The following is a 21,161-nucleotide window of genomic DNA, read 5'->3' as shown; positions in this document are numbered from 1 at the left end:
CTGAGCACACTCGAGCCCTGGGGTGACGAGGGGCTGAGAACTGAACTGTTTGGCTTCCCAAGACCTGCTTGGTTCGTTTTACTCTCGGGACATTCCCACATGGCCCTCGGGGGTGGCTGGATCTATGCGTGTTGCTCCGCTCCAGCAGGAGAGGGATGCAATGGGTACAGCAAGGACCAGAGCTAGGGTGGCTCTTCTAGTGCAGATGTAGATCTCCCACGTAAGAGCCCAAAGGAGCGTAAAGAGCTGGTGGCTACTAGCAGCACGTTGCCCACAGCCCCTCTCCTTTTCCCATCTCTGCTGGCCACACACGTGCAGCAGTGATGGAAATGAGCAACTTCATAAACAACAACTACCCACAAAACCAACTAAATATTGTCCAGCACCTTCCCGTCAGATGCACAGTCAACGAGTCCCAAACCTTGGCTTTAAGGATGGATCAGAAATCCCAAGTTTCACCCAGGGCCTGCCCCTGTCTCACCAAATAGGCTTTAGCTTTATATACATCCTTCTGCGCCCCAGGGAGCTGGATGGGACTGCAGACACATGCCCAGTGCCACTACCAGAGCTGCAGAGCTGCATCTGGGTGCCCTGGCACATCCCACTGCTGCTCCTTTTACTGCCTCAGGGGGTTTTGGACATGGCTTGCAGGCACCTGCACCAGCACTGGTGGCCATGGTGGCCAAAGAGAGTTGTGGGCTCTCAATCAGGGCTGCTTGGGTAAGTAAAAGGAACCAAAAAGTACAAAGCAAATAGTGCTAAATCTCTGCCTTGAAAACCAGTTTTAGCCACCAGAAGGGCTGTGGAGCAGATGGAGCTGCTGCTCAGTACCCAAAGCTCCCTGAGCTGTGCTGCGCCCTGTCCCCATCCAGGCTCTGTGGACCTCATGCCTGGTTCTCCCTGTGCCAGGCACCCACTGCCACCTCCCTGGAATCTCCTCCATCTCCTGCTGAACCACAGGCACGTCCCTGTCATCTCCTCCTTTCCTTCCCATTACCAAACGTGGTTCCTGGTATCTTCCTCCCCTCTGCACTCTACTTCCCTCTGTGCAATCTGCTCACGCAACAACCTCTATGGTGACCAACAACCACCATCCCACTTCATGTGATCTTCCAGCTGCACCACGCTGCTCCTGCCCACATCCTTCTGCAACCTTTCCACAGTCTGTCCTTCCATCAGCTGAGTTTTCCAAAGGTAACTTCCTCACACCAGTCCCAAAGAGCGCCGCTGTCCTCCCGCACCCTCCATCAGTCCATAAAGGACATGGGGCCATACGGAGAGCTGGAATGAAAGCTTTGGAAGTACCTATCACAGCATGGCAGAAGCGCCTGGAGCTGGATGGGGAGCCTCCAGAGGTGATGTGGTGAGCCATGGAAGCGGCTGAGAAGACCCTGTCTCTGCCTGGAACGATCTCCCTGCCAGGGCGCACCCAGGACCGCCAGCATCAGGAACACGCTGCAGTCCGACCCAAGGCACATTCCCTGCCCTTGCTGCTGAACTCTTCCCTTCAACCCTTCCCCATTCCCAAAGCCCAGAGCAGGCTCTGGGGACACCCTGACGTCCCCTCCCCTGCCACCAGCCCAGAGGCAGCCCCGGTGGGCGAGCACACGCACCCCACGCACACCTTATATACACGGGACATTCCCGGGAAGAAGCACTTAATACATCCTTTAAATAACTCTGACAATAGGATCTGTCTCCTATCTACACGGTTCAAACGGGACCGATGCTATGAAAATATAGCAAACATACAAAAATATACACATTTGGAAACAACAAAACCAACCCATATAAATTACTTACAATAGACACGAGGGGAAGACGGCGACGGCGAAGGGAGCGCAGCCCCGGGGAGCCCTCAGCACCCGCAATGCTGTGAGCGGGGGCTGCCCCACAGCCCAGCCCCATGGCACAGCCCAGCTGTAGCCCAGTGTCCCGGGGAGCCGCAGGACCCCAACTGAAGCTCCTTTAGGGCTTTCGCCTGCCTCCCCCAATGCCTTTGTGCTTGTGTCGGGGGGTGCCAGGAGGGCCTGGCCCGATGGGGGCTGCGTTCGCTTCCTCAGTCTCAGTTTAGGATTTAAACAACCAAAAATACTGCTGTTTGTGCTCTGTGAGCCCGCCCGGGGAGCTGCGTGCGGCGGTAGCCGAGGAAAGCCTTGTTTAAAGTGCTGGGCAGTACAAAGAACAAGTAAACCAACAGATACAGGTACTTACATCAATACATTCCTTGGGGTGCGGGGAGCAGGGGCTGGGGAAGGGGGAGCGCAGCGAAGCCAGCACCTTGGCAACCCCACACCCAGAGCAGCCCCTGGGGCTGAGCTGCTGCTCCCGATCCCTGCGGAGCCTGGCCGGGCAGCGGGGCCGGAGCTCGCTGCGATGTGGGGCTTTTAAATACAAAGAGCCAATTTCTGGAGGATAAGGAGGAGCCGATACTGGGCATTAACTGGGCTGGGGGTAGCTACGGTTGCTCTATCGCTATTTATGCTTAAGAAAGAAAGAAAGAAGGGTTAAATATCTTCTCGAAAGCTGCAGCTTTCCTCCACAGTGTGTCTGGTCCACAAACATCCAAGACTCAGTTCAAACCTTCTCCCCTTTTCCATCTGGCACAGCCAGCGGGGAAGGGAGGGGAGCTCTGTACCCATCACCCTGTGCCAGCCCCTATGGCAGTCACACACCCGGGCTGCTTGCAGACGGGCCCATTCAACAGAGACACCGTGTTAATACTGCCCTTCCCTGACCGGGATTCGTGCCCTCAATGGGCCCTGCGCAGCCTTCCCATGGGAACGGCGCAGCGGGAGCCACCCGCAGGAGGTCAGTGCAGGGCTGGGGACACCCAGGTCCATGGAGGGCCGTGGCTGCAGGCAGCAGCCCCGTGTGCCCGGCAGGCCCAGCCGCCGCGGCCGCAGCATCGGGAGCAGCAGCTCCCGAGGCCCCTCGGGCTGCAGGGCAGGCACAGCCCACCCTTGGCAAACCCTTCCCGTGCTCTCCCATTGCTCCCTGTGCTGCCCAGCTCCCCCCACTCCCCCCTTTACTTGACAGTGGGGTGCACCCTGTTCTTAGCCCGGAGGGGCCGCTTCTTCTTCACCACCGGAGCCCCACCGGTGTAGGGCTTGCCTGGGGGCAGCCCAGAAGCTGCACTGATGCCTCTGCTGGCGCGCAGGAGCCGGCTGGGCACCGAGCCCCTGCTGCCCAGGGGGGTGGCAGCAGAGCCGGGGGACAAGGGAGCATCCCGCAGGTCCGTGTCGGAGGAGAGCTCAGGGGAGGGCCCCCGCTCCGTGCTGCCCCCTCGGTACCTGCTCAGGGCGTCCTCCGAGGGCTGCGGGCTCCTCCTGCGGCAGCGGGAGCCCCGGAGCCGGTGCTCGATGCGGCACAGGTCCTCCGTCACCTGGGTGACGCGGTCGAACTGGGCGAGCAGCATCTCGAAGAGGGAAAGGAGGCGCTGGATGTCGGCGTCCACCTCCAGGCTGTCGCGGGTGCTCAGCACCAGGCTCAGCCCATCGAGCTGGCTGGAGGAGGTGGAGGCTCTGGAGCTGTCGGAGGCAGCGCTGGGAGTGGGGCCTCGGAAGGACTTGGAGTCGCTGGAGTCTCGGGACGGCAGCGGCTCCATCCCTTCGAACCTCACCTTGTGCCGGAACTGGAAGAGGATGAGGGAGCGTTAATGTCGGGAGCATCAGTGGGAATGCTGTGCTGGGAACACTGTCTATGTCCTGCTCCCACCCAGTCCTGGTGGGCCAGATGAAAACACACGGAGCTGTGGGACTGAACAGGCTGCAACGCCCCTACAACCCCCCATCGCCAACCCAGCTCTTGGGCATCCAGGAATTTCGGCCACTCCAGCACTCAGCTGCCAAAGGAACCTGGCTGGGGAAGCAGTGGGAAGGAGGCAGAGGCAAAGGAAAGGACAGTGGGTGCTGCCTTGCGCCTGCTCCCAGGTCCCTTCTGCACTCACCTCCTTGGCTTTGCTGAAGCCCATCCACATCTTGAGCCTGCGCACGAAGAGCTCCACCATCTCGTAGTCCTGGGGCTCGAAGGCAGGGCGGTAGAGCTCGAAGTGCATCTCCCGGTAGCTGTAGATGAGCACCACGGTGAAGAGCCTGAGCAGGATCCACGCCTCCAGCAGGATGTAGCTGGTGCAGAACAGGTAGCAGAGGCCCGAGGACTCGGGCAGGCAGGGCCGGAGGCTCACGCTGCCCCGCAGCACGGCCAACAGCAGCAGGAGGCTGCTGCCAACGCTGCGGAAGGACTCCGAGGAGGAGGAGAAAAGCTGCCAAGGGGACATTGGGGATGCAATGAGAAGGGGTTGGGGGCAAAATGCTCCCCTGACCCCACCTTACACGGCATGAGCCCCAAAGAGCGACCCACCCATCGGCTGTGACAGGGACAGGCCACAGACGCAGCCCCCAGCCAAAGCCACCCCACGGGACATGGGAGCACCCAGAGGACCCATGGGCTTGCTGAGGACCGAGGCAAGCCGAGGAGGGGTCGGTACCCACCAGGAAGCCGAGCTGAGCATAGGCCAGGATGAGGATGGTGAAGGCCAAGCCCGCAGCACCCAGCTCCTTCGCAGACTTCCGAAGGGTCTTCCCAAACACCGACCACTGCCGGACGAAGCGCAGCTGCTGGGCGGCCTAGGACCAGCGGAGGGGATGGAGTTACATGGGCCCAGCACAAGGGCTTCCAAACACCTCTGCGAGCCTGAGACATGCAGCTGGTGGTGGAGCAGAGGAAACCCTCGCGACGGGCTCCCTGCAGAACCATCCCATCGGCCACATTAGGCTGACTTCCCCAAGAGGACCCAGAGGCTTCAGCGATCCGAAGCGCTGCAGCAGAGATGCACGTGGCATCAGCGCCCACCACCTCTGCCCCGCAGCAGGGTCTGGAGGTGGCAGCAGCCCCATTGCCTGGCACAGCAGGACCAGTGTCTCCCCTCTGGGTTTGCTTCGTGACCCTTTGCTGCCCCGGCACGGGAGGAGCAAGCAGGTGCTGCTCCATACCTGCACGGTGAGGAGGAAGAGGAGGGACGCAGCCAAGGTGCTGAAGATGGTGTTGAGAAAGGCCACTTGGTAGAAGTTGGTGAAGCCCTTGCGGTTGTTGAGGTACTTGAGCCACTGCTGGTCAGCGAGGGTGGCCTGGCTGAGGTGCACCACCACGGTGCACGTGGTGAGCAGGATGAAGAGCCACTGGCCGTAGTTGCCCCACAGGGTGAAGTAGGCTCTGCCTTCCTTCTTGATGGATAGGGACTCGGACACCACGAAGTAGACCACAAACATCATGAGGAAGACCTGGGGGAGGCAGGCAGAGGTTACCGGGGAAGGAGGGGGCAACGCTTCACTGCTCTGCTGTACAAGGCTGAGTTCTGCCAGCCCGGAGCTGGAGCACACCCCTGGGTCCTTCCATACCTTCCTCACTCACTCAGTGCCCTCCTCCCTCCTACCCTGCTCCCCAAACCACGTCTGATGCTCGGGGGACAGCGCCCACGGGAAGAGGGCTCTGCTCACGCTGGGGCCACGGCTCTGACGTCCCCACTGAGGGGAATAACAAAGACCTTAAGTTCCTCAGCAACAGGCAGCAAAAAGGCTGAGACCAGGCCAACACATGCTGCCAGACAGGAGGGATCCTCCTCCCTGCAGTGATGCTGGGGTGTTTCCTATGTGGCAGGGGAGCTTTAGCCCATAGCAACCAACGCTGCCCTTCCAGGAACCCCGGCCATGGCTCCCCAAAGGCCTCTGTGTGGTGACTGAGGGGAGAGGAGCCCAGGGGATGTCAGGCACTGACCATCATGAGGAGCTGCAGCGTGACCCCGGCGCTGAGCCGCAGCAGCGGGAAGGGGCTGATGGTGACAGCGGCGATGGCCTGGCCGGCCCCCAGGAACTCGAGGCGCAGGGTGATGGCCACGTGCAGGTCCACGCTGGGGTTGTACTGCAGCACCTCCACAAACACTGCTCGGCTCCTGGGGGGAGGGATGAGAGCAGCTCAGGGCTACCACAGGCTTTGGTGATGCTGTTTGGTGCTCACAGATCCCCCCCCGGAATTCCTGGTGGCCACGGAACGTCCCTTGGCCCCGCCACACTCACATGTTGTCGATCCAAGTGTGCTGCTGCAGGAAGTTCAGCTGAGCTCTGCTTTCCTCCAGCGAGGCCCCCAGCTCCTGGACGTAACCACTGCTGTCGTAGAAAGAGATGTAACCCCAGTACCAGACCCTGCAGGGAGAGAGGAGCCATGGGGTGATGGCTGAAGGACAGAGCAGCCACTGCTCCGGTCTGCTGCGTGGCAGGCCGGGAGCAAGAGATGCAGACCCTGCACATCCAAGGCTGGCAGCTGCCTCATGGCTCATTTCACAAGCCAAAAGACAGCAGTACATTGGGAACATCTCCGTGTTCCCAACCTCAGAACAGCCCCAAGCCCTTTGCTGCCCCAAACTTCAATGAAGACACATCCAGGAACAAACCAGAGCAGAAGCCAACAGTGCCTTAATGCCCAGGATGCTGGTAAAGGCCAGTCTCCTATAGCCCATGTTAACAGAAAGCTGGTGCCATGCTGTGGGCCCCATGGGGAGCGGGTTACCTTGTTCAGCAGCTTCACTCTGCCCTTGAAGCCGGAGAGCTGAACCCTCTGCCCATGCCCCTGGGTCAGCACGATGCTGCCGCTCAGGCATCTCGAGGTGAGCGCCCACCCCTGCGGAAGCCGGGTGAGCAGCAGCCATGCGCTGCCTCCCACCATTCCCTCTGCCCACGTGGATGTGTTCAGGGCAGACATTCCTGTGTCTCTTTGCCCTTTGCTCAGGGGCTGCAGTTGGCCTCACTGAAGCGAGGGCTGGGAACCACCCCAGGCACTGAATTAACCGAGATGATGCCTTTTGGCAGCTGGAGCAGGGGTGCGGGTGCAGCTCCTTACCCGGGCAGGTCGGGGGGTGAGTAGGACCACGCAGCCGTCACGTTCAGGGCCGCCCTTTCCCAGCCAGCTCCGTAGTCAGCGGTAGCAAAGCTGTGGGAGTCGGTGCAGCTCCCGCCGGGAGCCGTGCCCATGCCACGGAGGATGTCCTGGGCGCTGCGCTGGCACTCGGCTGCAATGACACCAGCAGTCACCCCGTGGGCAGCCCTTCCCAAGCCCGCTCCACATCCTCAGCCACAGCTCCAGAAGCCAACTCAACCTCTCTCTAGTGTAAACCCCTTGGACTGCACCACTGCGGGGGCAGAGCTAGGTGCAGCAGAGCTGCAAAGACAAACCTGCCTCCGTAACCTCTGCCTCGCTTCCCTCAGCCCCACAGACACCCACACTTGGCCGTTTCCTCCCTCCGGGAACATCACCACCACCCCATGACGGCAGCACCCTGAGCCCACCCCGACCGCATCCCCACCGACCGCATCCCCACCGACCGCATCCCCACCGCATCCCCACCGACCGCATCCCCACCGACCGCATCCCCACCGACCGCATCCCCACCGACCGCATCCCCACCGACCGCATCCCCACCGACCGCATCCCCACCGACCGCATCCCCACCGACCTTCCTGCAGGCGGAGCTGGCGCAGCCGTGCTGCCCCCAGCGTGGTGCTGTGGCTCTCCTGACCCGAGCCGTTGTTGTAGAGGTAGGGCAGGAAGACCTGGGACATCCACACCCAGAACTGATCCGACCTGCGACAGGGAGAAGGCATCAGAGCTCCTGGGCAGCTCTGCTGGGGGGGTCTCTGCATGTCTCACCCAGGACCACTCGTGCTCCAGAGAGGTTCTGGGGCACTAACGGGAGCTGCTCTCCTGGCTCGCAGGCACAGGCAGCATTCCCATCCGCTCCATGATGGGCTGGGGTCGGGAAAATGTTTGTCATGCAAGACCTAAAGGTGACTGGATCCACTTGGCACCTCAGTAAGGATCAGACCAGTGGGTCTGTGGCAGCACAGTGGGAAAGAGATGACATTTAGGACCAGATTCTGCTCCTGCTCCACTTCCCCCCCAGAACGTCACCAATTCAGTCCCAGTTCATGCTGTGTGAATCAGAGTTCCTGTGCCTTCACGCGGCACAGACTGGCCATGTCTGTTCACACAGAGTCAAGGGGGCTGCAGGGACATGGCTACAGAGACACTGTTAATCGCAGGCAGCAGTGTGGACACTCAGCTGGGAAAAGGTAATCCAGTTACAGCGTATGTGCAGAGCCAGGAAGGGAAGGCCTCTGCGTTTGTTTCAGATGTTAGTTCTGGTTCTTGTGACGTGGGTATGGCTAAACCCCACAGCTGTAAATTCCAGAGACAGAGCAAACGTGTGTCCTTCCGAGCAGATAAACTCCGTAACTGCCCCGGTCCCTTCCCACCCAGGACATAAAGACAATTCAGACATTAAAGCTCAGGTCCCTCTGTTCTCCACGGGAGAAGCAGAGTAACAAGGAGCTCACTGCCATGCAACCATACAATCCCAGCCTGGTCTGGGTTGAAGGGACCTTAAAGCTCACCCAGTTCCAACCCCTTGCCACAGGCAGGGACACCTTCCACTGGAGCAGCTTGCTCCAAGCCCCTGTGTCCAACCTGGCCTTGAGCACTGCCAGGGATGGGGCAGCCACAGCTTCTCTGGGCACCCTGTGCCAGTGCCTCAGCACCCTCACAGGGAAGAGCTTCTGCCTAAGAGCTCATCTCAGTCTCCCCTCTGGCAGGTTCAAGCCATTCCCCTTGGCCTGTCCCTACAGGCCCTTCTGATACAAAGCAACCTCTTGTTCCTCCCCATCCCCAGGGCCCTTGCCATTACCTCTTGATGAGGAGGAATTCGTTGCTGCCCAGCTGCTGCTTGATGGAGCTCTGCAGAAGGAAGGCTCTGCTGTTGCGGGTGGCATCTCCATAGTTGGTGAGCAGGATCACCAGCAAGAACATCATGTAAATGAGGAAGTTCTGGCAAGCAGAGAGCAGAAAGGGATTGCACCCAGGCACCAGGGGGGCTGGTTCCCAATCCTGCAGCAGATCAGTGCTCTCCACTGCCTGCCATGCAGCAGGATCAGCACCCAGAGCATGCATTTCTTCTTCCACATGGGCAGCAGCTTAAAACGAAACCCAGACCACAGGCTCCTAACAATATTCTTTGCTCAAAGCAGCCAGACAGCACCACGTTTCAGTTGACATGCACTGCGCAGCCTCCCTGTACAAGCTCCTATAACCAACAGCTCCGTTTATACAGCGATGGGGGTTTCCATCCTTTAAAGGGGAATCACTCTGCTCAGATTAACTCCATCAAAGCAGCTGTGTACTCCTAGCCCAAGTGTGGAGGATTAGTACTGGATGAGCTACAAAGAAACTCCTGCTCCTGGATCAGCTGTTGGGTGTTTCACAAGATTCAACAAACGAGTTTCCCTGTGCCAGGTGCTGCCTGCAAACCCTGTCCTAACCTCAAACACCTGAGTTAGGGTCAAACACGGCAGCTGCTCCTAATGAACCCCCTCATGGTTCTGCCTTCCAGCCCACACTGAAGAGGAACATCACTGCCAGTCTTCTACAGATGGGGAAACTGAGGCAGAAACTGGAGGCATGTGCCTGCTTCAGAGGATCACAGCTGGACTGGGAGGATCCACATAAGGATGTGGCTCAGCTCATGGAAGCGGCACTCTGCCCCTGCCCTAGGCACCACAGGTACCAGGAATCATGGAATAGTTTGGTCTGGGTTGGACGGGACCTTTAAACTCCTCCAGCTCCACCCCCTGCCACAGGCAGGGACCCCTTCCACTAGAGCAGCTTGCTCCAAGCCCCTGTGTCCAACCTGGCCTTGAGCACTGCCAGGGATGGGGCAGCCACAGCTTCTCTGGGCACCCTGTGCCAGCGCCTCAGCACCCTCACAGGGAAGAGCTTCTGCCTAAGAGCTCAGCTCAGTCTCCCCTCTGGCAGGTTAAAGCCATTCCCCTTGGCCTGTCCCTACAGGCCCTTGTCCAAAGCCCCTCTCCAGGTTTCCTGCAGCCCCTTTAGGCACTGGAGCTGCTCTAAGGTCTCCCCTTAAGGAGCCTTCTCTTCTCCAGGCTGAACAGATGTCTTACCTTCAGCATCCTGTGTAGCAGTTTGACCTTCCTGGCCTCCTCCTTGGCCTGGAAAAGGGCAAACCCCTGCGGGGGTCGGACTTTGCTGATCTTCTCAGAAACATGCTCCACAAAAGGATGCTCCACCAAGGTATCATCTTCCTCCGGGTGCAAGCGCTTGGCAACCAGTGAGAAATAGAGGGCTTCCAGCAGGACCTGGGGAGACAGGCAGTGCTGTGAGCCTGCAGGGAGCTGGGCCACCACACCTGCCATGGGCAGCAGCTCCTGAGGGCCTTTCAGCACAGCCAACCCAGCACAGCCCCTCTCTTGGGGTAGCTAAACCGAACCGCCACCAGCCCGACCTCTCCTGCTGCTGCTGGTGTCCTCATGCTTACCTTCAGGGGCTCCCAGACCAAGAAGGATGCCAGAAAGCTGAATATCCCTGAGATGAGCCACATGAGGGCAACGCTGGAGGAAAAGCCCACCCCGATCCACACGGAGACCCCCGTGGAGGTGGCGAAGAGGAGGAGGCTGATACCGTGAGCCAGATAGGAGCACCAGGGCGGCAGCAAGCGCTTCCGGAACGTCTGGTCTGCAACTGGAAGGAGGAGGGCAAACAAGTCTAAGCATGACTGCAAAAGGACCCTAAGGGGCACAGGAAGGGCTGAGCACACCACTCATCCCAGCAGAGAGCTTGCCACCTGTCCTGGATGAGCTGGGAGGGATTATCCCAAACATCTCCCACTCAGCAGCAACGCAAACACGGCCTCAGAAGAGCAGCATCTGTGGGCTACAGCGTGGGGAGGAGAAGATGGGCTCCTGATCTGGGCACTGGGATGGGTTCCCTACTTTCTCTGAGCCTCAGGACATTGGCACGCTCAGATGGCTGGAGAGGCTGAGGGCAAAGCCACACAGATCTCTTGTCCTGGCTGCCTTCAGCCTGCCGAGTCCAGCTTCCTTCACCCACCCATGCAAACCAGTGCCTGCACAGAGATACCACAACCATTCATCAACCAAGGCAAAATGATGGATGTTAACAGACCCAAGAGGAATGCTGCTGGGTCCAGTTTTGCATGTCCGGCCTGTCCAAGGGGGGCTGCTCCTTGGGAAGCCAAGAGCTCATTCTCAAACATTGATGCTGAGCCTCTCCAGTGGGCACCCAGGCACTTATCACCCTCCAGCTCTTGCAGGGCCTGAGAGCGTGCTCCCTGCCTTGGGCAAGCCTGGCTGGCTGCTGTCGTGTTGCATGACCCAGTAGGAAGCATCTCTGCCTTGTGGAATTGAACCTTCCTTGGCATTTTACCCCCTTTCCCCTCTGGTTTCCTACAGAGACACACTCGTACCGGATGGCTGCAGAGGGGTGCAGAGAGCAGAGCTTCCCTAAGGCGCACAGCAGGGACTGTCACAACACAAGTGATGGACTTAGTGACATTCAGGCTCCAAGAGCAGCTGGCAGGAAAGAACAACTACATCCCAAGCCGGGGAGCAGCCTTTCCTAAGTCTCCATTTACCTGCCTGTGCCTCCCAAGGGCTGCTCCTCCTGCCCATCCCACCCTCGCTGCCCTGGTACCTGTCCATGTGGACTTGGCTGATCTGCTCACTTCCCTGGGAGGAGCTGCCACGCTCTGCCCTTTGTCGTTCAGCTTCTGCATCATCACGGTCTCCACCTTCTCCCCGAACACGCTGGACCTGCCAAGGCAAAGGGGTGATGCTGGTGAGCTGTGGCACAGGTGGCTCCGCAGGGAGCAGCCTGGCACAGAGAGGGACTGAACTCCAGTGCTAACAGCGGTGCAGCAACACTGCTCTGTGGCTCATGGAGAACACAGGGAGCTGCGACCAGGCCGCCCCACGCATCTTCAGTGCCTCAGAACCCAGCTCAGCTCACTCCCTGAATACTCACAGCCCTGAGATGAGATCTGTTTCAGCTCTCACGTAGGGCCCCAGGTCCTGGGAGTGGGAGATGCCACTGGCTCCATCTGCCAGGATCTGCCGGATCAGATCCTCATCTGGGGAGAGAGCGAGTGCGAACAGGGTTGGCAGGAGCACTGCACCAGGGCACGGTCCTGCTCTGATGCATTTGTGGAACTCAGGAGGAGGAGGAGGAGGACAGGGTGAGGCCCTTGACCATGGGACAGCCCTCCCCTCCTCCCTGTCTTCTAGCTCCTGCCTTTGCCCAGCTTGGCTACAGAGGTAACTGCTGGTATAAGAGGCCAAGTTCTCCTTCTCCAGCCATTTACAGGGGTTCAGAGACACACTGTGGCTTTGCAACCAGTGAAGAAGTGCTGGATGCTTGCAACATTCAGATCCCACGGGAACACACCTCCACTTGCTCCCAGTCAGCTGGCAGTGTGCTGATCACTCACTCCAACTAATCCACATCAGGATTTCTGCTTTCCCAAATGGAAATGCCCATTAATACAACCCTTCTCCTCTGGCCTTCACACTGCAGCTAGTGGCGATGGTGGCAGAGCTCTGCTATTCTGCCTTCTCCAGAGTTAAAGAGAAGGCTCCGAGGGACCAGACTGTTCCTTCTGCACATCCCTAGGGCATCCAAACGGGGATGCTATCCCAGACCCACCTGAGGCAGAGAAGTAGCGAGGCTGTCCCTGGTGAACACCAAGGGACAAGCTGTCCTCCTCGGTGGCCAGTGGGGCCTCGAGGCCGAGGTGGCGGCTGGCCCGGCCTCTCTTCAGCTTCTGGATGGTGTTGCCCATGATGGAGGGGTCGCTGAGGAGGTCTGGCCAGCTGAGCAGGGCCTCGCTGGACGGCCACCGCACGAGGCTGCGGGAGAACGGAGCAATGGGGCAATTGGGGCTGTGGGGAACGGGAAGCAGGAGAAGAGCAAGCGTGCTAGCGCAGAGGGGAAACAGCCACGGGAGCACAACCCTGGTCCACCAAAGCAGGAAAGTACATGAAGCTCCTCCTTACCTTTTGGAGTCCTCCAAGAACAGATCTGTTTTGGTCTGCTCAGAGAAGGCCTGTGGAGGAAGAGGAGGTGGTTCAGGCACACGGCACTGGTTTGTGCCTCATTAGAACAGTGGGCTGTTAACATCAGCGGTCACTGAGACCTGGAGCCTGAGCTGCCAATACCTCCAGAGGCCTGCTCTGCTCCAGAGATAACCCAGGCACACTGGGAAGGTCAGTGCTCACGGACACAGAGCAGTAGCTACAGGCAGCTTGTACTCAGAATGCACTGCACGGGGCAGGTGAAGGGCTGAGGCTCTCCCCCATCACCAGGCTTTGCTAGAGGCATGCCAGTGCATCAGTTCTTGCACTCACTGCTGTGGATGGACCCTGTGTCCATGCAGGGGAGCACACAGAGCCTGCAACATATCCAGCTTTCAGTTGGGAAGCAGCTTACCTCTGCCTGGAGGCCCGGGAAGGTGGGGAAGGAGCTGTCAAGGATTGAGGAGTCCAGGTAGTTATCGATCTCCAAGGACTGCTGGTCTGAGTGAGTCACGGTGTGGTTGATGGAGACCTGCAGGAGACATCAGGCTTTAGCTGACAAGGGAGGGATGGAGGTGACAATGGCACGGGGACTCGGAAACAGGCTGCTCAGTGGGTCCCATCGGTTCCACACTCATGCAGGCAGGGCTGGGGAGCCCAAGCAGGGCTGAGAACAGGCCCATGCACATCTTCCACTGCCTCCAACTTGTTCCCACACGTACTGCAGCCCCGTGCCATCCAGGCTGTCCCACATACAAGGTCCCCAGGAGCCTGGTGAATCTCCAGTTCCCTGCAAAGCAGGGAGTGCTTCCAGGGACAAGAAGTATCAGACACAATCTGTGCTCATCAGTCCCTCAGCAGCTGGCTGCAGTCCTTGATGGGGCTGCTAATTGTGCCCAATTAGTCATGAAATCCCCAGCTAATCCCTTCACAGCTGCCTAACCACAGCTCTGCTCAGAGAGCTGAATGTGCACCCAGGGCAGATGCTTCATTAGAGATGCTCCACTGAGCACCTCCCAAGCTCCTGCCGATAACGGGCTGCTACCCTTTAATGGCATTTGGGTACCTGTCCCATACTGAAAACCAGAGGCAGCAAGTGCCTAAGGCAGTCTTTAAAATCTGCCCTTCTGTCTGGGCAGAGACAGCTGGAGAAGTGATGGACCACAAGGGGCAGGATCTAGGCTCAGATAAGGAACCCCGGTGGCAAGACACCCACCTGGGCAGCCTGCAGCTACTTCTCCTCCTTACCTTGCCACGAGCCATCCGGAAGAGAAATAAAATGACCAGGTAGAGAGGGTAGACCACCACGCTGGACACCAGCCCAACAGCCACCGTGTCCACATTGACAGGGATCAGGTTGGAAACAGCCCCGTTGCTGGAGGGAATCAGGATTGATCAGAGAACCGTGTTAGAAGGGGCACTCTGGGTTGCCAGCTAAGCAAGGGAGACCAAACTGCACCCCCAGCCATTGCAGATGTGCAGAGGAAGAACAGGGCATGGGCTTTTTGAACAGTGACACATCAAAACCAGATAAGGGGGAAGCTGATCAGATCGTCCTTGGTCATCCATGTCCTGCTCCCAGATTCTTTGGAACGGGAAGGACGGACTCAAGGCCGCAAGCAAGGTCTTTCCTGCCCTGCGTGATGGGAAGCACAGGAGGGGCCCTCAGGGGGTGAGGGATGCCCAGAGCACCAAGGCACGCAACCCACCTGAGGTGCACGTTGCCCACCACGCCGTACCACACGGCATTGGCACAGAGGAAGAGGAAGATGAGGAGGGAGCAGCAGGTGGCTCTCTGCACGCGGGTGAAGCGGCTGCGGGGCGGCCGGTCCCACAGGGACAACCAGATGTGCTTCTCGAAGAAACCTCGCTGCAGCTCCGCAAGGAAGATGCGCGAGAAGCTCCTCAGCTCTGTCTCACCTGAGCACAACGAGAGAGACCATCAGGGCCAGCGGCACCACTGGGAGGACCTGGGGGGGCCACAGTGCCTCCTTGCAGACTGGTTTGTATCCACACTGCATCTATATGGTCCCTCCTGCAGAGCTGGGTCCTTGTCCTCTAGCACAAAGGACCCACGAGGCATCAATGCAGTGAGGAAGAGCCAGTGTGCAGGCTCCATGGCCCCTCTGCGGTCCCCTGCTGCAGGTCCTTCCTCAATGTAATAAGTGCCACGCTGCTCATCCATCCCAGCCCCAAAACCCAGGGCTGAGCACTCACTGGCAGCATAAACCTCCTTCTCCACCATGCCGTCGTTGTCTTCGCTCTCCACCGACAGCCAGTCGTTCACCAGGAAGAAGTAGCTCTTGCTGCTCTGCAGGTCCCGGACTATGACGTGCTGCAGGTACCAAGAGGGGCTGAGTCCTGGAAGTGAAAAGAGATGAAGAAGTGTATTTTGTGGCAGCCACTCCCTGGGTGAAACTGCAAAGCTGGGAGGGCAACACAAGAGCCCAGCAGCAGCAGCTGCCCTGTGACAGGATCTTCATCCACGGGAAATGCACAGAACCCAAAAGCCTGGTGCAGCCAGGTCACCTCCTAGGCTGGACATTCACACTGTCACAGTGCACACTGCACCCTCTGTGTATGGGTCTGCAGACTTCCCATGATGGAGACTCCACATCCAGCCCCCCCCCCCCAGGGGTCACCACAGCCTCCCACCAGGGTTATTCCAGCCTTTAGGCCCAGGTACGAGGCGGAGCAGAGCCTGGCCGTGCCCCGGGATGGGTGATGGGTGCCCCAGCCCTGCCCTTGTCTCACCTTTGTTGTCGTGCCAGATGCGGATGCGCCAGATGCTGCCCAGGCTCCGCTCCGTGGCGATCTGGAACACGTCGAGGCTGTTGCGGTGGAAGGCGTTGTCTCCATCCAGGTGCCTGTGGCCACTCTTATGGTCCACGCCATACAGGGCGATCCCCACGTGGGCCGTGGTACCTGGCAGAGATAACAGAGCTCCGTTAGGGAAGCTGCTCCCCAGCCCTGCCTGCCAGCGACCTGCTACCAGGTGCAGTGGTCCTTCAGAGGGGCCACTGGAGACTGGGGAGGAAGGAATGTGCTCAAGAGCCATCCCACACCCAGGGAGCTGCTCACACTGGTGCACTGCCCTTGGCATGCTCATGGTTCTCTTTGGAGGGGACTGAAGCTGACTTTCCTTGCCTTGCTAACGCCCTAATAGGAGGGGATGTTTATTCTGATGGCTTTTCCTCCAAGTAGTTGGAATATTTATTTCCCTTGACATCTCTCCCGTACCACCTTCCAGATGCACAACCTGGATGGTCCTTGGGGTAGCTTCAGGAGAAAGCTGCTGCCAGTGAAGCCAGTGGTTACACAAGTCAATGGCAGCATGTTCCTGGCCTGGTGGCACTCTATCTCTGTCCTTACTTAGAGCTCCCACACCCCAACTGCCTGGATTTCCAAGTCCAAGATGATGTTTCTGGCAGCTCTAGCTACAAACCCAGCCCTGGGTCAGAGAGTGAAGCATTCTGCCTTTCCGATGCTGGGGTTCATACAGCAGAACAAGCAAGAGGTGGTTCCTTCACACCTTTGACCTGCCCTATTATCACACCATTTAAAGTGTGTATGCTGTTGGAAGCCCTGAACAGTCTGGTTGCTCCATGCTGCTTCAAACACCAGCTCAGCTGTGGGCCCTGCAGGGGGACACTTGGTGCCTGATGTGCTGAGGTGAGATACACAGATGTCACCGTAGGAATCACAGAATCATATCATAGAATCCCAGCCTGGTTTGTGCTGGAAGGAACCCTAAAGCTCACCCAGCTCCAACCCTCTGCCACGGGCAGGGACACCTTCCACTAGAGCAGCTTGCTCCAAGCCCTGTCCAGCCTGACCCTGACCACTGCCAGGGATGGGGCATGAAGACGAGCAGACCATGGGCTAACCTGAGCCTCTGCCCCAGCCAGTTTTCACCAGGATCTCGTATTTGTAGAGCCCGTTCTTCCCGCAGAAGGGAATCACCCCCACGCGGTTGATGTCGATCATGTCCAGCTTGTGCACGATCAGCGCAGCCACCGAGTAGGTCACGAAGCAGACGGCACACGTGAGCAGCACGATGTAGTTGAGGCCAGGGCCTGGAGCCTAGAAAGCACAGAGGTATGTTGAAAGGCACTGTTCTTCCCCAGGAGCATCCCCTCTTTCCCCAGGAGCCCCCTTCCTGGCCATCACCATCATTCACAGACACAACAGCACGTGCAAATAGAGAGCTCTCCCTGCACAGTCCATTTGGAGTGTGCTGCAGCAGCTGCTGAGAGCTCTCTGCTCCCACTTACATCACACCACCAGAGCCAGGGAGAGCCTGAGCGCCCCTGGGGAGCAGGGAGCAGCTGGCTGGGATAAAACAGTGCTGGGTGCCAGCTGGGAGGAGAGCCTGGCATCTCACTAAGAGGTGAACACACTGCGAGGTAGCCAGGATAAAGCCATCTGCAAATGTCTATTTAGCAGCAGCCAGGATTCATGATCACAGAACACAGCCCCTGTGTGAGCTGTGCCCAGGGACAGCTCCCGGAGGCTCCCGGGTACTGGTGCTGGTTTGCCAGCTGAGCACAGCTTGGATGTGAAGCCATCAGGAGCCCAAGGCTTTCCTATGGGTGACAACCAACTGCTCAGCACATGGGGATGCTGCGCAGCCTCTGCTTTGCTCTACTCACAGGGAAGATGAACTGGACGGAGTTTGGTGGGACAAAGAGGCTGGCCCCAAAGGCAGTGAGGTGCTGGGTTAAGCAGACAGCCTGGTCTGGCCTGGTCTCTTCCAGTGGGATGATGCCTTCCGTCTTCCAGCGCTTCTCCTGCTCACTGAAGTACTGGCACAGGGATGTGTACAGCCCCAGGGTCACCTCCACCGGGGACCAGCTGAAATGGTTTGTGATGTTGAAGTAGTACTTCTGGATGGGGTCATCCGTTCTGGAGAAGGGAAAGGCAGCAAGGAGACACCATGAATCCTGCTGAAGGGACACCAACCCTGTTCTAATGGATGCATGCCCATGAAAACACTGCTGCAGGGATGGAGAAGCACACAGTGAGGAGGAAAAGCCCAGTGAACTGGTGTAATTTACACCTTTGGTTGTAGAGAAACTCCGGGGTTCCAAGGACCACTTGAATTCTTCTCTATCTTTGTACTGTTTCAGTATCTGGAGCACTACATTGCACATCCTCTTCTTCGCGCTGGCAGCCTTGCACAGGTCTCCCACCCGCCCTTCCCCGTGTCCCACTGATCCATAGGACACTTCCACAGCAACTCTGGATTCTTGGCTGGGAGCACAATCACTTATCAGGACGATTAATCCCTCTTAGAGCATCCTGTTACCAAAAGCCATGGAAGCTGCAGTAACTTACACAACAGTGGCTCCACTTTCGCCCCACCTATTCCCAAGCTGCCTATCTTTTCTTCTCAGATAATGCCTAGGAATGGCTTGGAAGTAACACAAGGCATGAACACACACGCTCCTGGCCAAGGCAGCAACTGAGGTTATAATGACTGCTCTGATTAAAAGAAGAGCTTTGCTCCAAAACCCAACAGCACAACTGCAGTGCTCTATGAGCCAAGCAGCATGGATGGAAGCCCACAAAGAACCTACAGAGAAAAGGGCAGTTGGGTGGGGGGACACGACTCATTACCAGGAGAGGCTCTGGGTGAGGGTCATGATACAGGGAAGGATATTTACAGCTCTAAAAAGGGGAATCCTTTCAGGGAACCCCTACAAATGGGATCTGAAAGGCAAATCACAGAGCACTGAGCTGCTTTTGCACCAGCACCAGGAGATGTCTGGGAAGGAGGAAGTGCCCACGGTAGAAGAGGTGCCAATGTTGGGATGTAGGAATGGCAGCTTGCAGCTTCCTGCCCAGGAGAGCTGCGAGGACAGAGGAGCACTGTGATAGCTACAGCAGCACCAGTCCTGCAAAGCAGCCTGGTATAAACCATGGCAAGGCCCTGAGCATCCCTCACACTCATCCAGGGGACAGCCTGGGGGTGACAGAGATTATAAAACAGGTTTCTCTTACCTGGGAGAGGTGAAGAAGGTGTAGAGCTTGTGGTCATTCCCAGCCAGGGCATCCAGGCTGATTTTCTTTGAGGCAGTGCAGTTGTGCTCATTGGGCTCTGGTTCGTGATGCAGATAAGCCATGATGAAGGGCTCGGGCTCACTTGCAATGTAGTGATCTGGGGAGGGGGGGAAACAGAAAGTACTTTATAAAGACCAGGCAGAGCTCAGTCACAAGCCTGCTGCCAGCAGTGGGTGTTCAGGGAGGAGTATCAGGAATGCAGGAAGCTGGGAGAGATGCTTTTCTGGATTGCACTCTCTCAGTCTGGAGTGCAGAGGAGACTCTGGGCACCATTGTGCCTGACCAAGGAGGGATGAGAGGAGCTCCCTCTGGTGCTAATGTGGCCCAAGAGAATGGGTGGGAGAAGCAAAAGGCTTCTCAGTGCCTAGAATCCACAAGTAAGGATTACACTGGGGACCGGAGAATGCCTGTGACAGCCAGAACTTCAGGCAGGCAGTGTGGAACTTGCTGCCTACACCTGACATCTCCCACAGCAGTTCCCTCTTGAGCCCTCCTCTCCCATGGGAACAGCAAAGAGCATAAAGAGGTGGATCTGTCTGCTGTACCATTGAGGACTCTGTAGGTAAGCTGGAAGTGCAGTCCTGCTTCTCTGTTGTTGCTCTCCATAACCACAATGAGGTTCACAGATGTCCTTGCCTCGATGACTTCAGTGCCAGCAGAGAGGTTGCGAGCATCCGTGTTGTTTGACACCATTACAGTGATGGCTTTCTCTGAGTCCAGGCTCCCAATGGGGATCTGCACCCCGTTGTGTGTCTGAAACTCCATGGAGGCCACCTTTGTGGACACGGTGTAGTTGCTGATGTAACCAAAAGGGAAAGGATTGGAGTCCACTTGGAACATGACTTGGATGACATCCGTCAGGTTGGAAAGGGTGGTGTTGAATGCCTGGGGGATGGAGAACTGGCAGTTTGGTGTGTTCTCGTAGCAAAGCAAGTTAAAGGGATCAGACCTCTTGCCCGTGGCCTTAATTTCTCCTCCCACCAGCTCCAGGGGCTCTTCATTCAGCACTCGAGACTTCATGAGGATGCGCATCAGGCTGGAGGACAGGTTGTAGGCTTTGGGAGCTAGCAGCAAATTGTGGGCATCGGCAAGCAGCTCCTGGGGCTTGGACTCTTGTGAAACCGTGTTGACAAGGTGAATGAGGTCACCTGCAGGAGAGAAATAAAGGGGCAGAGGAAGTGGTAAACAGCCTACATAAGTGTTAGAGCCTAGGTAACATCTGACACCTTCCCAAAGCAATCAGACAAGTGTTTCCTCACTGTCTTCTCACTGTAACTCTTCGCTGTGCACGTGACTTGCTGCACTGAAGCGTTCAGTAGCCCATAGCTAAAAATAGAGCTGTCAGCAATGCCTGCAGTCTCTCAGCTAATGTGCAGAGTTTGGTGGTGAATACTAATGACAACAGGCTTTATTTCCCTCCTGCACAGGGCTACAACAGCAGGTTGGGAAAGAGGGAAGGAATGGATAAAGCAAACATATGTCACTAAGTTCCTGCACTATGGAGAACACTCAGAACCCCATTATAAGGAGCGCAAAGATGCCTGCTTCCTCCCAGGGTAACCAGGTGGGAATTCCCACACAGTGTTCAGGGGTGCCCCAGTGAAGTTTGGCACCCTCAGACTGCAACCGGGAAGGCGAGCATCTGGAAGCCATAGCTCTTACTCACTGTTTACTAAAAAGAGAATTCCCTGGAGCACCAGTGAGGTTATTAACAACTGTTGGATTGAAGTGTCCGCAGGGATGGCTGCCCGAGCCAAGACAACCCTGGGAAAAGTGCAGGGAGAAGAAAGTACTGAGCATGAAGAGGCCAAACCCCAGGGGTACCGAACTGACCCGTGATGTTGAGGATGTTGTCGGCGATGCCAGTCGGTGTCACGGTGCCCTGGGTGGTTTCCCCTTGCAGGATGGTCATCATGGTCTCCAGCTTGTTCAAGGTCCTTGTCAGGCAGGACTTGCAAGCCAGCTCCTTGCTCGCCACCTGCAAAGGGGAGCACAGTCTGAGGCAGTGGGAACATCCCCCTGGAAGGATGAAGGCAAGTTCAGCTCCTCAGACCTGCAAAGACTCGAGCGTGTTTGTTCAAACACCATTTGCACTCTGAAAGTCTCTTTCCAGCCCCAGGGAGGTGACTGCAGAGGCAATGGCTGCTCTGCTCACACTGAGAGATGCTA

The 21,161-nt window shown here is 57.6% G+C and overlaps 1 protein-coding gene across 2 annotated transcripts in view; it reads right to left on the bottom strand.

Moving 5' to 3' along the window:
- Window positions 1-3,017: 3,017 nt before the first annotated feature.
- The window catches only part of PKD1 (polycystin 1, transient receptor potential channel interacting), an 83,246-nt gene continuing 65,102 nt past the window's right edge, over window positions 3,018-21,161 (bottom strand). For both annotated transcript variants that reach the window (XM_057398102.1, XM_057398103.1), the window contains exons 22-46: window positions 20,826-20,970; window positions 19,538-20,140; window positions 18,933-19,089; window positions 17,582-17,834; window positions 16,817-17,012; window positions 15,684-15,854; window positions 15,147-15,290; window positions 14,639-14,849; window positions 14,178-14,304; window positions 13,345-13,461; window positions 12,912-12,961; window positions 12,562-12,764; window positions 11,884-11,989; window positions 11,554-11,672; window positions 10,379-10,581; window positions 10,005-10,199; window positions 8,735-8,874; window positions 7,508-7,635; window positions 6,895-7,063; window positions 6,075-6,200; window positions 5,776-5,950; window positions 4,995-5,282; window positions 4,494-4,628; window positions 3,950-4,264; window positions 3,018-3,634 (exon numbers count right to left, since the gene is read on the bottom strand). In XM_057398102.1, the coding sequence (XP_057254085.1) occupies window positions 3,029-3,634; window positions 3,950-4,264; window positions 4,494-4,628; window positions 4,995-5,282; window positions 5,776-5,950; window positions 6,075-6,200; window positions 6,895-7,063; window positions 7,508-7,635; window positions 8,735-8,874; window positions 10,005-10,199; window positions 10,379-10,581; window positions 11,554-11,672; window positions 11,884-11,989; window positions 12,562-12,764; window positions 12,912-12,961; window positions 13,345-13,461; window positions 14,178-14,304; window positions 14,639-14,849; window positions 15,147-15,290; window positions 15,684-15,854; window positions 16,817-17,012; window positions 17,582-17,834; window positions 18,933-19,089; window positions 19,538-20,140; window positions 20,826-20,970 (5,082 nt within the window). In that variant the 3' untranslated portion in view covers window positions 3,018-3,028. The remainder of the gene's footprint in view (window positions 3,635-3,949; window positions 4,265-4,493; window positions 4,629-4,994; window positions 5,283-5,775; window positions 5,951-6,074; window positions 6,201-6,894; window positions 7,064-7,507; window positions 7,636-8,734; window positions 8,875-10,004; window positions 10,200-10,378; window positions 10,582-11,553; window positions 11,673-11,883; window positions 11,990-12,561; window positions 12,765-12,911; window positions 12,962-13,344; window positions 13,462-14,177; window positions 14,305-14,638; window positions 14,850-15,146; window positions 15,291-15,683; window positions 15,855-16,816; window positions 17,013-17,581; window positions 17,835-18,932; window positions 19,090-19,537; window positions 20,141-20,825; window positions 20,971-21,161) is intronic.

This window comes from Pezoporus wallicus, unplaced genomic scaffold (genome assembly GCF_028554395.1).
Source record: "Pezoporus wallicus isolate ANWC-B61680 ecotype Strahan unplaced genomic scaffold, APGP_CSIRO_Pwel_v1 contig_6274, whole genome shotgun sequence".
In the NCBI taxonomy this organism is placed as follows: Eukaryota; Metazoa; Chordata; class Aves; order Psittaciformes; family Psittacidae; genus Pezoporus; species Pezoporus wallicus.
Note: the sequence above shows the minus strand (reverse complement) of the source record. Positions and strands in the feature narration are given on the sequence as shown.